General features: G+C 44.3%; 1 protein-coding gene across 2 annotated transcripts in view; it reads right to left on the reverse strand.

Annotated features, from left to right (window-relative positions):
- The window catches only part of PDILT (protein disulfide isomerase like, testis expressed), a 44,593-nt gene that overhangs the window by 15,558 nt on the left and 11,073 nt on the right, over positions 1–17,962 (reverse strand). Inside the window, exons 3-4 of one of the 2 annotated variants that reach the window (XM_077773273.1) lie at positions 7,250–7,456; positions 730–863 (exon numbers count right to left, since the gene is read on the reverse strand). In XM_077773273.1, the coding sequence (XP_077629399.1) occupies positions 730–863; positions 7,250–7,456 (341 nt within the window). The remainder of the gene's footprint in view (positions 1–729; positions 864–7,249; positions 7,457–17,962) is intronic. The other variant, XM_077773274.1, reaches the window with a different exon arrangement.

Consider the following 17,962-nt stretch of genomic DNA (forward strand, 5'->3'; position numbering starts at 1 on the left):
TCCTCACCTTTCTAAGTTTTAGGATTTTCCTGGGTCTCCTAAATCCCTTTTCATGGATGTTTCATACTCAGAATACTTCCATGGCTATAACTAAGGTCAAAATAGGCAACTCCACAAAGATTAATGAAGAGAATTGATAAACTTTATTTTTTCCAAGTATTTAGAATAAGGTTGTTCTAAACACACAGGTTTAGACTTAAACATTTATTCCTTAATCACTTTCAGAAGAGGCATCTGATTTGACCACATGGATCACCAAATATGAGAAAATTGAGACTGAAAAGTGAAATGAGACAGAAAGAGGCACATACTCTTCCCATGTAAAAATATAATGTCAGAGTTCTGACTTCCACTGGGGGAAGGGAAGAATCATCAAAGTCACAAGAAATGAGTAAAGACATATAAGAAACTCATTTTCCACAAGGAAAAACAATTATTCAGTGGTATTCTAAGTGGACCTCCAAAAGATCAGTTATACTATTAAAACCAGTTTAATAAATGTGAGTCTCCTCTTTCTGCATTCCTATCCACCTTTCTGATTAGTGTCTCCTACCATTTCACCTTCCATTCTTTCTGTCATCATTTTAACCCTGTAAAAACGGCTCATTGGAAAAGGAAGAATGGGTATATAATTTACCCAAGTAGAAGACCTCTCTTCAACCCACCCCTTCCCAGACACCGAACTCCTTACCAGTTGAAAAGCCACCTCCCACCTCTTGACTCCAGTACCTGGAAGAAGCCAATGATGACCAAGGGCCTGGATTTCACAAAATCTAACACCTGCTGAGTGTTACTGAACAAAAATGCTTTCTGGCTAATTTGTCTTCTCAGCCAAACGACCAAGGCAGTAGATTCAACCACTCCTGGAAACAGAGACAGTTAAATGGATCTTATAGCAGTTTCCTCTTAAACTGGAGCAAGGCTTATTTCCTCCAAGTTTAATGAACAGAAGCATCTCAGTCTTGGACTCCCACACATTAAAGGCCAAGGTCAGTCCTTCCACTCCTTCCCACCCTAGTCCCAAGGCATGAACTTTAACAGCTGCTAAACTTCACTGAGCACTTACCAAGGACAAGGCACTGTGCTGGGCAATTTGCATATATTATATCTCCAAAACAACCCTATGATATGGGATAGATATTCTTACCCTCCCCATTTTGCAGAAGAGAAAATTGAGGTTTGACTTCCCAATGGCCATTCTACTAGTGCACCTGGGAATCAAACCCAGGAGGAAGCATGCCTTGTCTTCTTTTCTTACCTACCTTCCAAAGTGACAGGAAGATAGATTTATTTTTTAAAAAATGTAAATGAATGAAATGTAAATAAAAATACCAGCTGGCTTTGTGACTTTGGGAAAATTCCATTATCGCCTATGCCTCTAACTTCTCATCTGAGACAAAGATGTTCATGAAGGTCATAGGTCATGACTTTCATTTCTCAGCAAAGCACACAAAGTCTTAGCTCTGAAATTGGGACACATATACCATATCTGGGGAGACATAATAGTGTGCTATAGACATGAAGCTATAGACAGACAAGTGTTTGCTAGAATCATCAATTCCACATGACGGTAGATAATGTAAAATACTATTTTCTACTATAGAATAAAATGAAGCATTTAAACTGAGTTTATGAGATAAAGCAATGTTTGTTGTGAGTAGCTTTGGACTACATTTATAGGCCTGTATTCCTTCACTCACTATTCATTCCTTCACTGATTCATTCATTTGACAAATATGTGCTGAGTACCTATTATGTTATTGAGTGCTGTGCTTGGTCCTGGGGATATAATGGTGAGCAGAAACAAACACAGTCACACTCTTTTGTAGCTCTCATCATGTTGAATAGGACAATTGTCAAATAATCACACAAACAAGCAAATAATCACATACAAGGTAGGTATTCAAAAGCAAAGTTCCATGAGCCTGTAGCAAAAATATATGACCTAGACTGTGTATTCAAGGATGGCTTCCTGGAGGAAATCACTAATGAGCTGAAAACTGACGGATGCATATGAGTCAATAAGGCAGCAGCAATAAGAAGAAGGAAATTGGACCAGAAAGGAGAAGGAAAAACTTCCAGACAGAGCAAGCAGTCTGTGCAGGACAAATTGCTGCATGCAGCTTGATGAATGCATGTCGGGTGGTAAATTGACCGGAAAGCACTCTATTTTCAGCATCTTTGCTTACATTTCCTAAGAATATAAGGCCATTTTAAAAACTTGCAGTGGAATATATTTGCATACATAAAGGTATACAAATGATAATGTATAGTTTGTGAAGTTTTGCAAAATGAACACACCCAAGTACTACCCCGATCAAGAGATAGATCATTGCTAGAGTCTCACAAGTCCCCATTGGGCCCCCTCCTATCCCCTAACGCACCCTACTTAAGGGTAACCACCATTCTAACTTCTAACAGCATGCATTAGTCTGCCTGCTCTTGAACGTTCATATAAATGGAATCACATAGTATGTGTGTTGGGGTCTGGCTTTGTTACATTTGTGAGATTCACCCACATTGTTGCATGGGCTGTGTAGCACTGTATTGTGTGAATATTCTATAATTTATTTATCCATCTTCTGTTGGTGAGCATTTGGGTTGTTTCCAGGTTTGGGACTATTAAGAATTTTTGTGCATGTCTCTGGGGTCATGTTGTATGCACTTCTGTTGGATACATGTCTAGGAGTAGAATTTCTGGTCATAGGGGATGCTGCATTCAGCTTTAGTAGATACTGATTAAGCCATTTTAAAAGCTACAATGATTCAGACCTATAGAAGTTCATAGAAGGACGATATACTAGCCTCAAGGGACAGAGGAATGGAGGAGGCTTCATGCCACCCTCAGACCATGGCACTCCACCCTGCAGCAGTCCCCCTCTCCTGGATTCAGCCCCAAGGCTGAGTTTCTTTTTTCTTTTTCTTTTTTTTTTTTTACAAATAGTTTATTGTCAAATTAGTTTCCACATAACACTCAGTGCTCATCCCCACAAGTGTCCTCCTCCATGCCCATCCCCCCTCCCCCCCACATCCATCAGTCCTCAGTTTTTGTCAGCATTCAAGAGTCTCTCATGGCTTGCCTCTCTCCCTTTCCCCCACCATTTCCCCCCTTCTTCTCCCCCTTGTTCCTCCGTCAAGTTCCTCCTAATCTTCTATACGTGCAAACATATGATATTTGTCCTTCTCTGCCTGACTTATTTCGCTCAGCATAACACCCTCGAGTTCCATCCATGTTGCTACACATGGCCAGATTTCATTCTTTCTCATTGCCATGTAGTATTCCATGGTATAGATAAACCACATCTTCTTCATCCATTCATCTGTTGATGGACACTTAGGCTCTTTCCATGTTTTAGCTATTGTGGAGAGTGCTGCTATGAACATTGGGGTACATGTGCTCCTATCCAAGGCTAAGTTTCTATTTTCACAGTCATCTAGGCTATTCTATGTTCTAAGCCATCTTTCAGAAAGAAGCAGGCACAAATCATAGAAACAGGCATTTGTCTGAAAATACATCTCTTACAGGCATTTGTCTGAAAAAAATTATGTTGTAAGTGCTCTGAAAGGAACTTGTTTCCAAGTCCCGAAAATACCAACCAAGGTGAACAAAAAGCCCCCCACGTCCATTTGAATTTCAGGTCATCAGAACCATAGTGCCTATCTCATGTTGTGCCACTGTCTCCCTCTGTCCACATGGCAGCCATGCCCTCTTCCCTGGTACACCGGGCTTTAGCACCCACTGGTCCCTCCGCCTGCGCTGCCTTTTCCTCAGCAATCAGGGCATCTCCTCTGGCTTATTAGTTTGAGATTTGGATTTTTCTTACTGCCACACCCCTCCCCATCATATCATTCTCTATTTTATGACCTATTACATTTTCTTCGTTGAGTCTACCTTTTTCTGAAATTACAATTTTTGGCTAGCTTGCTCACTAGCTCGTATAACCATCTGGCTCATACTAGGTGCTCAAGAAATAATTACCAGATGGATAAATGAGGTGAATGAATCATAAGCTGGCTTAAGGGAACTTGCTCTCGGGCCATCTTCTCTGGGATATCTGAGCTCTGTTTGCCCCTCTGGATCCCATGGGACTGAGGTAGCTCTGAACTTGATAAATAGTTTGTTCCTGAGTGTCTGCAGATTGGTCACTGCCCTGCTGGGCATGTGTCTCCCCTGGCACTTGGCTCTGAGCCAGAGGACATGTAACAACTGAGGTGTGAACGCTACGTCAATGATTGACTGGGGCTGCTGTTCCACTGCATATTTCCAAACACAGGCTGTGAATGTATCATTAACTGAGGCCCTGAAGCCAACCTGAATTTCCCTCCCTCCCACGAGGAGGCCATGGCCATGTCTCCCACCATCAGTCCCTGGGAGACTAGAGGAGAACCAGAACTGTAGCTTTGACCCAACAAGGACTAACCACCACGTAGGAAGTTTTCATAAAAGTTGGTGCAGGAGACCAGCAGAGCTCTGTCGCCCATCTTATCTTAGGGAAGCCCTGTCCAGTTAGCAGAAATGGCATTATTCACCCTGGTTAGGAAATGAGAAATTGGAAGTCTGGCTCAAATTCTCATAACTAGTGTTTGTCCTAAGTCTAGGCCCTGGTTCCCTCCCAGCACCCCACTGCCTCTTTCTTTGGTTAGGGGTAATACTGAAGAAGAAGAGTGATGGGCAAGCCTAGTAGAAATACAGGCTGGCTCTTTACCCCAAGTCTGCCTGCAGTGGGCCCTTGCAATTCCATCCCATTCAAACTCAGAAACTATTCATGAAGAACCTAAGTGTCCCAGGCACTGCACAAGGGCCAGGAAATTAATAGTTTGATAATAATTAGGACCACAGCTGCCATTTACTTAAGAGTGCAGCACAATGCATAGCAGGGGTTGGTCGTCTGCAGCCTGTGGGCCAAATCTGACTTGCCAGTTGCCTTTATAAATAAAGTTTTATTGTAACACAGCCACACCCATTTGTTTATGTGGAATTGCTTTTCCACTGCATCAGCAGAGTTAAGAAGTTGTGAGAGATTGTCTGGCCCTTCGCAGAAAACATTTGTTTTCTGCAGTGCTTATTAGCTGGGGATTGTTGAGGACGTTGTTCCACTTCTCTAAGCCTTGGATTCCCCAACCACTACACTAGGCAGTGGCATATGAAAAGAGGGCAGGCCAGAACCGTGATGTAACACAGTAAATGGTTCAGATGTGTGTCAGGGCTTGTGCCTTACAGACTTGTTTCATCTAACCAGTAACCCCAGGACATAGATACTTGCACCATCCGCATTTTACGGGTGAGGAAATTAAAATTTGACAAGAGTAATTAATTGCTCTTCAGGCAAGTAGTAAGGATTTAAAGCCAGCTGGTGTCTGCCAGTTCTGGCAGCCTCTTCAGAGGACCCGAGAAAGAAGTGAGATCAGCTCCTGCCCCTGTGCTCTCACCAGACAAATAAGAACAAACACAGTTCTGTAAGGTAACGGCCTTGAGTGGGAAGGACAGGTGCTGTGGGAGCCCAGAGGAGGGCAGGCATCCTGACCTGGGCAGTCAAAGGAGACTTCCTGGGGGAGGTGATCATGCAGCTTCCTGCATGGCAGAGGAGGTCCCAGGCACTGGCTTCTAGCAAAAGGGGTTCAGACAGTCTGGAAGTTGTCACCTTTATTGCCTCAAAGAGAAGTCAGACCTCACCTGGCCTTTAGGAGGTGAGGGCACCCCAAAACCTAAGCCACTCCATGAGCAAATATAGACTTCAACAAAATAACTGGGGTTTCTCATATCTTCAGCCACCTTCCCCAGAGCCAACACATCACAAGAGATCCCTGTCTTGGGATCATTGAGTCACCATTGTTGACAGTTGTCACTCCTATCCTTAGGAAGCAGCAGTCACCGTGTCTTTCCATATCTCTTCTCTCACTGCTCCTTTCTGCTCTCTCCATCTCCCTCCCTCTACTTTCCCCCTGCCTCTTCATTGTCCCATAGGCAGGCTGTGAGCCACTGCACTGCTGGGTCTTGTTGGATCTTATTTCTAATCTGCCCGGAGGTAGCAGCATTTGCTGCGCCTTCCCCTGAAAGTCTGGCCTATGTCTCATGACCCCTGGTGTCCACTCTGAGAACTGCAAGGTATCCCTGCAGCTCCTGGAGGTGATGGCACTGTCTGGTCCCTTTTGGTTCTTGCCAACAAAATTCCAACAGGCTTATTGCAGACCTGATAAATGCCAGATCCTGCAAAAGATTATCTCAGTTTCCTGATTCAGTCATCCACACATAAAATGGAAGCATTCTAACCATCATAGTACAGGCTGTCCTGGGCACACTGGCATTCATCACTTTCAGTCCATCCATCCATCCATCCGTCCATCCATGCATCCTTCCATTCATCCATCCATCCATCCATCCATTTTCCACACATTTACGCATTTATATATTTAGCATTTAAAAAATTAGGACCTACCACGTACCACACTGAGTCATATAAATCTTCAGGCATCCTTAACACAAATATAGGGCTTAACGCATGGTAGTTTTTCAGTAAAAGAACATTGAATATGTGAATGAACAAACTAATGAACAAAGTGGATGATGATAGAAGCTAAAGTGGTTGGTAGTCACCCTGTCCCAAATCTGTCTTATTTCATCATCTCTGTCTCTCTTTTTGTCAACCAGGGCTTCCTTGTCCTGGGACCCTGTCAGAATCATTCTAAAGTAGAAAATTGGGATGGTAGATAGGTAGTGGAGTTAGGAACTCACTCTCTGGTCTCTGGGAGTTTATGAGCTATGCATCTCACTATCCCACTTCATGGTACTTTAAGGCCCACCAGCTGCGATACAAGCTGTTGTGGAGGCAGCTATGGGTTCACCAAAATTTATTTTCCTTATGGACACAGATCAGGGCCATATTGCCCAGCCTTATAGTTGACTAGGACCATGTAACAGAATTTTCGTCAATGGAAAGAGATACAATGTTTGCCACTTCCAAGCTTAGGTCACAAACACTACCATTGGCAATCCTCTGCCTCCTTGCCCCAACTATTAGATAGAAAATTGCAGAGGCCTCAGAGGCCCTAAGATAGAGCAGAGCCACAAGCTGGAAGAAACCTTGGTCCTTGAAAGACGTGGGGAGCAGAGCCCCCCACCTCCACCCTCTGGCAGCCAACTGGGCCCTCATGAGCAAGAAGTAAATTTGTAATTTGTCACACCACTGAAATGCTGGCGTTTGTGTTTCCATAGCTAGCATTGCTTTGATTGACACACAAGCGCTATTACCTTTGCAACTGATGGGTTCCGACCTGTTGCCCTCAAAAAACAGCTTCAGCTCTGGGGCCTCCTTAATGTTAAACTCTGTCTGAAGTTCCTTCTCGACCGTGATGTCCACTTTGCCAAAGCCGATCCCATTCTTGCCTTTACCCATAATCTCCACAGCTTTGCCCAGCTCCTCAGCCAGGCTCCTGGATTGCTTGGAGGATGGATTATCTGAAAAAGCCAGTATAAATCAGAAATTGCTAGAGCCTCTCTTTCTCCCTATCTCCCAGGGAGGAGGTTGGCTTTCACCTGCTTAGCTCCTGGACCTTCCTCACACTGTACTGCAATAGGTAAATTTTCAGAAACGTGATGGGATGGAAGAAACACGTTTTGTGAAATTGGTCATATGGGAGGTGCATCAGGGTTCTGTGGGCTCAACAACACTGGAAGTAATACAACTTTGGGTATTCATTCCAACTCTGTGAGTCTCACTTTCCTCATGGGTAAATTATAGATGAGGAAACTGATTGGCAACAAACTGTCCTGTTTATACAGGGCAGCACAGTAGTGATATATAGCCAGGACCTGGAACCACTAAATTGGATTTCTAACCAATATTGGCATGTCAGACCCTTAGCTCAATGCCTGGCACATGGTAAGGACATAATGCATTATTATTACTACTGTTACTATTGAACAGTTTCTATGGTCAGAAATTATAGAAGAAAGAATGAGGGGCATGCCTGCCATCTGTTGGAAAATCCTGGAGTTACAGCCCAAATTGAGCCCCTCCAGTTGCCCTATAGCTAGCTGCATGTAATATTGCAAGGGACTCTCAAGCAAACAAGGTCAGGTGTGAAAAGGATGGGGCTGGGGAGAGGTTAAGATGCTCCCTTAACCTCTCTGATCCTGCTCTTTGGGGTTAGTGGTGTCAAAGAGACCTCACACTCTATTAATATTCCTTGGCCCCTCATATTGCTGGGCACTGGGGGTGGGGGTTTAGGAGTAAGGAGCCCTTTTCTGGTAACTGGCCTCAGGGAGCTGGCATGTGATCCTGGCAGCAAGAAGGCCTTCCTGACCTAAATGAGAAGGAACTAAAAGGCGCTCACATTTGCCTTCCTTCTTCCTGATAACACTGTGAGATTGGAGGCCCTTCACCACCTTGATATCTGCATCAGGTAGACTGGGCCAGGGCAGGGGGGGTCATTGATTCCCTTTCAAGTCAGAACACATTCCCTTTTTGAGTTCCCACGCCTCTCTTCTGTCCATCTGGAGCACTGGGAGAAAGTGCAAATCACCTCCACTGCCTGGGCAAATTCCAAGTCCAACAGAGAGGTCTTTTGTAAAGCAAAACCCAGAAAGCCTACTTCTGGACAACTGGAACATGCCCCACTATTAGTGAGCACACCTGCTCCTGCAATGGAACCCGAAAGTGAATGATTGTTTTCATTAAATTCCCAATCAATGCACAGGAAGTGGGACTTTTCGCCTCTCCACTGCCTGCTTCGTCACCATCATTGCCTTCGATACCTCCCATCTATCACCATCAGCAGGCGCTGGCCTATTGCCAGCTGCTCCCGCCCTCAGCCCCACTCCACTCCCCCGCCCTCCCCACCCCAGATTCCTTGTGGATTCGGCCCTGCCTGGTGCAGGGTTGCTGACTGACATCGTGTTCAAATCTGAGTCTCTAAGGGAAGCAAGCTCAGGGCAAGAGAAACGCATGGAATGATTGTCCAAATGATGGAAATTTTAGAAGTTCCACACACAGCCCAGTGCTCCTAAGTATCTGGAAAGGAAGAAATGAGAACAGTAGTCTATGATAGCTGGAATGCTGGGATCTGAAAGCTAGCTGGATGGGATCTAACAGTAATAGTCGTGGAGATTCATCTACCCATCCATTTGTCCATTCATCCGGTGTCCATTCACAGTTCATTCACCAAATCTTTTTTAGGATCTGCCGTGTGTCAGACACTGTTCTAGGTACTGGGGATTTAACATTCAATGGTTAAAAATCCCTGCTCTTGTTGGGGAAGATAGAAAATAAACAAGTAAAGAAGTAAAATATATGCTATATTAGATGCTAAGTGCTAAGTGAAAAAAATCACAGCTGGAGGTTGGGAGTGTTAGGGGGATTAATTTTAAGTAGGGAGGCTAAAGGGGGACTCACTGAGAAGAAACATTTTTTTTTTAATTTTTTTTATGTTTTATTTATTTCTAGGAGAGAGAGAGACAGCATGAGCAGGGGAGGGTCAGAGAGAGAGGGAGTCACAGACCGAAACAGGCTCCAGGCTCTGAGCTGGCAGTCAGCACAGAGCCCGACGCGGGGCTCGAACCCACGAACCGCGAGATCATGACCTAAGCGAAAGTCGGACGCTTAACCGACTAAGCCACCCAGGCGCCCCAAGAGAAGAAACATTTTAATAAAGACTGAAAGAGGTAAGGGAGCAGCCTCTGTGGATATCTGGAGAGAGCTTCCAGGTTGGGGAACCATAAGTGCAAAGGCCCTGAAGTGGGAGCATGTGCAGCATATTTGAGGAATGACAAGGGGTCCATTTGTCCTGGAGCAGAATGATGGGTATTGGTGTCAAATGACATAGGGGCTTTTTGGCCACTGAATAGCCCCTTCTCTGAGGGTTGTAGGAAGATACTGGAAGGTTTGGAGCAGAGTTAGATATGATCCTACTTATTAATAACTGGATTGTACTGAATGTTATATGAACATTAGACCAAAGGAGAAAGGGGTGGATCCAGGGAGACTGGTGGTAGGCCTCTGTAATAATCCAGGTGAGACGTGGTAATGGCTTGAGGCAGGGTGGTGGCAATGGAGAGGGTGAGAAGTCATCAGAGTCTGGAGACATTTTGAAGGAGGAGGTGACTGGTGCTAGATGAGAGAAATGGGAGGGGATGGTAGATTGGATGTGGAGTACAAGTGAAGAAGGGGAGTCAAGGATGACTCTGATATTTTGACCAGAACAGCAAGATGGATGATGATGATGATAATTATGGTGATGATAGTGATGATGATGATGATAATTATGGTGATGATAGTGATGATGATGATGATAATTATGGTGATGATAGTGATGATGATGATGATAATTATGGTGATGATAGTGATGATGATGATGATGGTGATGATAACAAGGTGACAACAACTACAAGTTATTGAGCACTCACTGTGCCAGCCACTTTGCTAAGGTTACATGCTTTATCCTGGTTAGTCCTTATAACAACTTCCTAGTTATCTACCATTGCAGGTGAGGAATGTTACAGACAAGAGATGGAAATCCAGAGGTCTCATGGCTAGTACACAGTTAGGCGGAGATTTAGCTCCAAGACTGGCTGACTCCCAGATTCATGCTCTAACTGACCATATAGGTTAGTGGATCTGAAAAATTTCTTTTCCTGGAGGGAGGGATGGGATGCATTTTTCATATTCCCTGTTCTGGGTGGTTCCCATCAGAGCAGAGAGAATCTGTAGAGCCAAATCTACTCTTTATGATTTATAGTCCTGGCTTCTGTTTTCTTTCTAAAATTTGCAAATCATTTTTACTTCTGTGGTTCTGGAACCTTGAATTCCAAGCTTGTAAAGGTGAAATAAATGCATACACCTCTCAGGTCTTGGTGCCTATGTCCTGCCCTGGCCATCTGAAAATGCCAGTTTGGTTGGGTTATGGTAACAATTCAGATGTACATTGTTGCTTGGGCAGGAGCCCAGTGGGCTGTGGATGTGTAGGGAGCCCTCTGCTCGGAGGCTGAAAGTTCCTGCAAGTAAAGCCTTCCTTGGGTCCTAAACTCTACCTAGAGAGAGCTTATTTTCTGACACATGCTGGTATATGGCACTCAGTGAACCTCATTAGGTTGTTTCATAAACCAGAGACAGTTATGGTGGTTTACAGCACCTGCAGCTCAGGCAGATTGGTTTTTTAGACATCTCTGTGCCTGTGTTTCCTCCTCTACAGAATGGGGATACTAATAGATCCTATACCTTAAGATGATCCTACAAAGTAAGACAAGGTGTTTAAATCTCTGGCACAAAAGTGCCCAAAAAACATTAACTATTTTGATGACATTGTTGGAGAACCCTTGATCTTGCTCTGACTAGGTTAAGTCTTATGGAAATATCAGGATCCTCAGCAGATCTTCTGGTTCTTGGGGAAATAGACCAAAGGTGACTAGCACCAAGTCATCCAGTATAAGCCTGGGCCTATTGTGTGGCTCTCACGTGGGTTTTAGGGTAAGCAAATGAGACCCAGGGTCATGTTAGAATAGGGAATGGCTCTCTGAATGCCTGTGTGATGTGTAGGTGTGTTAATGGCTTATGGACCTAGAATCAATGTTTGCCTGGGTCTTTAGTAGATAACCCTGGGTTCCCTTCTCTGAGAAGCCAGTGTGAATTGGGGGAGGAGCTGGTGGTTGGGGAAATAAGAATGTAGGGACTGGAGATTAGCTCCCAGCACAGGGAGCTGGAGTCTGCCTTTCTTTAGATGGTGATTCTCAAGCGGGGGGGGGACATTTGGACATATCTGGAGACATTTCTGGTTGTCATAAATAGAGTGCTCCTGGAATCCAATGGGTAGAAGTGAGGGATGCCACTAAACATCTTGTGTTGTATCTGCCGCCCACCACACACACACACAATAAAGAATGATCCAGCCAAAGTATCAGTAGTGCTGAGGATGAGAAACTCTAATTTAGACAAAGCTCCAGATCAAGCATGGAAAAATATTCTGAGAATAATCCTCTCCCCATTTCATAGGACCAGTATAGGTGCTCACAGGTGATAGGAATTTCAGGATGGTAATCAATCCCTTCTAGTTCCTCAAGGGCCAGCCATCAAATTTCTCTGACCATCGTAATGGCCTAAAAGGCCCTAAAGGACTCTACTTCCTTTCTTATCTGATCTCCCACTTTCTTTAGCACCTCAGCTTTAGCCATCTTGGCACATTCCCACCCCAGAGCCTTTGCACTGCTGTTCCCTCTGCCTGAAATGCTCTCCTCCCAGCTATCTGCGTAGGTTGATGCTTTTTGGCCTTCAGTTCCTTGCTGAATTTTCACCTTCCCAGACTACTCTAAATAAATTTGCAGCCCCACTTCCACTAACTTTTTGCACTCCCTGTTACTCTTCTGTTTTTCTCCATAGCACTTTTAACCATAAGACATACTGTATTTTTATTTATTTATCTGTTTATCTTGGGTCTCCCCTCTTTAGGATGTAAGTGCTACTAAACAAGGACGTCCATCTGTTTTGTGCCTAGAAGTCTATCTGGCACATAACAGGTATTCGATAAATATTCAATGAATGAATGAATGAATGAATGAAAAACAAGTAAGTAAATAAGTAAATAAATAACTATTTCAGTTACAGCACAGTTTTATAAGATGGACTCCAGGTTTGGTGTCAGACCTCATCTAAAATTCAGGCTGTACCTCACGATCCAGATGATCGAGTGTAGGAAGGACACTGAGGGCACAGGGAATTGTAAATGCAAAGGCCCAGAGGCTTGAGCCAGTGTGGCCTATCTGGGAACCACAAATTACTCAGGGGCTAGAGCATAGCTCTCAAATGAAGTGGGAAGTTGGCTAAGGCTAGACCAAGCAGAGGACACTGTAGCCATGTTAAGGAGTTTGGGGTCGAGAATCACTGAGGGTTTTTAGTCAGGAAGTGACCCAGTCAGACTTGCATTTTAGAAAAAAATACCTCTTGGTGTTCTGTAGGGACAGCATTGGAGGGGGAAGGGAGACCCTCGAGGAGGCTACTGCAGAGTTCCAGGTGGGGAACACGGTGACCTGAACTAAGGCAGTGGCAGGGGAATGCAAAATCTGGAGAGTGCAGAGGGCTTTAGGAGGTGGTATGAACAGGAAGGACCTGGTGGGTGATGGGTGAGATGTGAGAAAAGAGAGAATGACCTTGGGATTTCTGATTTTGACATTGGGTAGAGAGTGATGCTGTCAGTTAAGGCAGGGCATGAGGAAAAGCAAGTTGTAGGGAGCAAATCAAAGATGCTGAGTCCTGTTTTGAACAGATGAGGCATTTGAGACATGTGAGGGACATGCAAGAGGAAGGGTCCCACTGACAATTGGGTGTTGAGCCTGGAGTCCTCAGAGAGAAGAAAAAGTGAGCAACAGCTAAGGATTTGAGACTTAGTATATAGTATGTGACTGGGACAATATTGGAAAAATTTATTGTCGTAAAGAGCCTATTTATTCCTAGAAAAAAAACTGTCATACTTTCCCCAAGGGATTAGATTTTCCAAAGGTCACTTTAGAAGGCCTGCCAAGTTTTGAAAACTAATTTTGATTTAAACTGAGTATTGGAAGGAGTCAGATATTCAAATGTAATGAGCTTAACTGTCTCTTTTGAGTAACAAAATCTCTGCTGGTGTTTATTGCTTTGAAATACCTGCTGGTGGGAATGCTTTAAATTTAAAGTATTCAAATTGTTTGTCAGTAAATGTCGTTAAAGAACATAAAATTGATTGACTTTGTCTGTAGCCCCAGGTTCAGTGTCAATCCCTTAGTTATAAGATGTCAGGTAAAGCCTCCAAGAACTATGGATTCCCCCTTCTGCCTGATTAAAACAGAGCAGTCACTTGAGCAGAGACTTGCTTTCTCATGTGGGCAGGACAGGTTCCTTGTCTTTGGTGTCTGCTCACCATTTTTGGAAAGGTAAATATTTGTTGAGATGTGTATTTTGTGTCATGCAAAGTGTGTGGCTCTAGTGCCCTCAACATTGAGAGTCCAGGATCAGAGATTAGGACCGCTGCAAAAAAGGGGAGACAGAGGTCTTCTTGGATGTCTGAGCTGTGCAAACGATTAGCTTACAATTCTACATCAGGTGGAATAGAGCTGCAAGGTTCTCAGTTCTTCCCTGAAAGGAACCATAAAACAGATGTGTAAGTGCTGGCCTATGTCCTGGGGTGGATGAGATATGTGGGAAACCAGCTGGAGGAGTCAGTCAGCAAAGTGGAAATGCCTGCCCTGCTCACAGGCTTGTGTAAAGAAAATAGCCCAAACTGGATCTCCCCTACAAGAGCTTACTCTGTGAGCTCGAAGTAAAATCCAGCATGTACCTTGGCATTGAGGTTGAAAGAAACCTGGGCTAGATGGAGATCAGAATCTCAGAACTATTTTGATGGAATTTTACATATCAGGCATGCTCCATATTGGATGGAAGCAAAAATGACCCAATCAGATTTTCCTTCCTGGGAACTATCAAGGTTAAGCACACAAAAAGAATGTTTTTGTTCCATGGTGTTATGAAGTGTTTGCACAAGCCAGCTGAGGAGGCTCTGGGAACCAGGACAACTGAGCTGCTGATGCTGTCACATGCCCAAATTCCCTGATTCAAGTAACACCACTGAGACCACACCAAATAAGAAGAGACTGGGACCTGAATTTCAGATGGAGGGGACACAGACTAAAATGCTACAGGGGTGAGGCAGGGAATGTGATTGTGTGGGGTTGGCTGGATAGGGATGTTGCAAAATGACAGCCATGTTTTCTGATCCAAAGGGAAAATCACTACTCATCTCCAGCCAGTTGTCACATTGCAAGAATGTGGGACTGTGCCTCCAGATCTATTTCTTTAAGAGCAGATGTAAATTCAATTATAATTGTGAAATCTCTTAATCCTTAAAAAATTGTGTGGGTCAGGGGTACCTGGGTGGCTCAGTCAGTTAAGCTTCCAACTCCAGCTCAGGTCATGATCTCACGGTTTGTAGATTTGAGCCCTGCATCAAGCTCTGTGCTGACAGCTCAGAGCCTGGATCCTGCTTCAGATTCTGTGTCTCCCCACCCCTCCACCCCCCCCACCTCTCTGCCCCAACCCNTCTCAAAAATAAATGAACATTACAAGAACCTAAAACACTGTATTGCCCAAACATAACCCACCTGCTGGCCATCTTCTGTCCATGGGCTGCCTGTTACATCCTTGAATTCAGTATTGTGGGCAAGAAGAGGAGCCATAAAGAACTGAGAAGTGAGCCAGAGAGATCAAAGGAAACCAGAAGGGAATGGGCTCATGGGTACCAAGGAGCAAAGGGTCTCGGGTTGTGTCTCAGGTTGGAGTACTGTAGGTCAAGGAAGGTGAGGACTGGCAAATACCCATTGGATTTGGGAATGACTTGACCTTGGAAACTTAACCTGAGCCAAACAGTCCATAAAGTCAGCCCTACACAGTAAACAGTTGTTGACATTCCTGCCCAAAAGAGAAAACTATTCCTAGTGGTTCAATGTCTGAAAGAGCTTATACCACCCAGCAGCTTCTCAGCCAGCCCAGCTTCAGGTTGCATTTGATCAAAACCCATTTCAAGGCTTCTATATAATGAATGTGATTAAAGCCGATAATGCCACATGTTCCCCAAACCCTGGTTCTTCTTACTCTTCATTTACACTGCTGGCCTTTCTTTCCCAGGCTCTCTTGCAGAGCTGTGTCCTCCGGAAAGCAGGCAGAAATGTTAAACATGCTTTTCACCCTGTAATATGTATGTGAATCACCTGGTACTCGGACTCAGTAGGTCTGGAGCAAGGCCTGGTACTTTGCAATTCTAACGAGCTCCTAAGTGATGCTGGCATTGCTGGTCCACAGACCACACTTTGAATAACACCGATGTGCACCAGTTCCAGGGCTGGCCTGGCCCAGAAGCATGTCCTGTGTCTCTCAGTCCATTTGCTGGCTGGAGGCAGAGGATTCAGTGGAGCACTCTAGGCCCTAAGGAATGCATGAGTCACTAGATGGAAGGATCCTGGGCACTTGAATGACTGTATGGAGCAAAGCTTCTCTGCAGACCTGTCTGAGACTAAGATTTAAGAAAGCAACCTTTCCAAAACTAGATTTGGGAGTTGTCATAGCAGTTAGCTTTCCCTAACCCAGTGATGGTTAAAAGAGCTAATCAAAATCAGAACAATGAGAGAGTTTGGGTACAAAGGTGGGCAGTCATTTTTAGAATTCATTTCATTGAAGGACTTCATTCATCTAGCATTAAAAATTGAGCCATATGGGGCGCCTGGGTGGCTTAGTCGGTTAAGCGTCCGACTTTCACTTAGGTCATGATCTCACGGTTCGTGGGTTCGAGCCCCGCGTCGGGCTGTGTGCTGACTGCCGGCTCAGAGCCTGGAGCCTGTTTCAATCTGTGACTCCCTCTCTCTCTGACCCTCCCCTGCTCACGCTGTCTCTCTCTCTCTCCTAGAAATAAATAAAAAACATTAAAAAAAAATTTAAAAAAAAAAATTGAGCCATAATGTGCAAAGAACTACTAAATGTTTGGCACATTTAAATTAGTCTACAACCTTGGATCTTGTGGCAAATACTGTGAATCAACCATTCCCAAGTTTTGCTTCCTGGACCATTGAGGACAGACACCTAAAACATTCACAATTTCAGACTCCTCATTTGGGAACAGCCATGGCCCAGTTCTAGCCAGTAAGATATAACAAAATTCGCTGGTGGAGTTTCTGGAAAGGTTTTTTTTTTTTTTTTCCAAGAAACATACTTGGCTGACATGTATTCTGTCATTTTGCTATTTGCCTGTCCCTCCTTTTCCCTAGCAAAGTGCGCAATGCAACACAAGAGCTGCCACCACCATCTTGTGACCACAAGCTACAGCATGTCAGAGGTGATGGAGCAAGAAGATAGAAGGAGCCTGTGTCTTTGATACAGTGAGGCTGCTAGGACAGCCATTGACTGCCTATCCCTGATCTCCATATGAGAATATGAGATAAATCTTGAAATTTCCAAGTCATCATTAGCAGATTTTTTTTAAATTCCTTGACGCTGAACCCAGTCCTAACTGATAGAAAGTTGATCATCTGTTTGGGGCCAAGGGAGGCTGAGGACTCATTTACTGAGCATTTTCCATGTGCCAGATCCTTCAGAGATACTTAGTCAGTCCCTTCACCTTCACAGATGAAGAAGGTGAGACACAAAGGAATGTACCTAAGGCCACATATCAAGGTGATGGCAGTGTTAAATTTTACACTCAGGCTGGCCTGGCTCCCAAACTCGTATACTTTACCCCAAACCTTGATGTCATCTATAGACAAAATGTGTGGATGAGTAAAGTTAAAAAGAAAAAACACTTTAGGATTTACCCAGGCTTGGCATGTAGTCTTTGAAAAATACTGATGTCAGAAACAATAGATGCCCAAGTATTCACTCCACTGCTCTGGTTAAAGATTGCCCATCACTGGAGGTCAAATAGTGATGATTTCTCTCACCTCGGGCCAACCTTCAAGCTTCAAAATGCATTTGCATTGCCCTGGAGACCCTACTGTGTTCCAGGATGCAAGGACGTGGGAGTTAAGCCAGAGGAGGCTGCTCAGCTGTTTTGCAGCTTGAAGAACCATTTCTGAGGACAAGTCCAAGCTGTCACTTCTGTGAGCACCCAGTGTACACAGTTCAGACTATTCTAATGGCATGAACATCATTCTAAAGAGTTTCTCATGCTTTGTGACATCTCTGGCTTCAACTACAAAGTCTCTGAGAGCAGAAACCAAGGCCTCTTTTCTCTGGGTTCCCATCAGCCCCACCCAAGGCCTGGCGCTGAGCAGGGCTGAATAAAAGTAGGGCGAATCAGAATGCAGTAATAATAGTTCTGCCCAATGAGTGCTCACTAGGCACTAAAGACTGCATGTTTGAGTCTGTTTTCAGTGCCACAGCAACCTGCAAGGGAGAAATTATTAGTGTGTTTGTGCAGAGGAGGAATCTAATAATGATAGAGAATGGCCGCCCAAACA

This window comes from Crocuta crocuta, unplaced genomic scaffold, assembly GCF_008692635.1.
Source record: "Crocuta crocuta isolate KB4526 unplaced genomic scaffold, BGI_CrCroc_1.0 scaffold16, whole genome shotgun sequence".
In the NCBI taxonomy this organism is placed as follows: domain Eukaryota; kingdom Metazoa; phylum Chordata; class Mammalia; order Carnivora; family Hyaenidae; genus Crocuta; species Crocuta crocuta.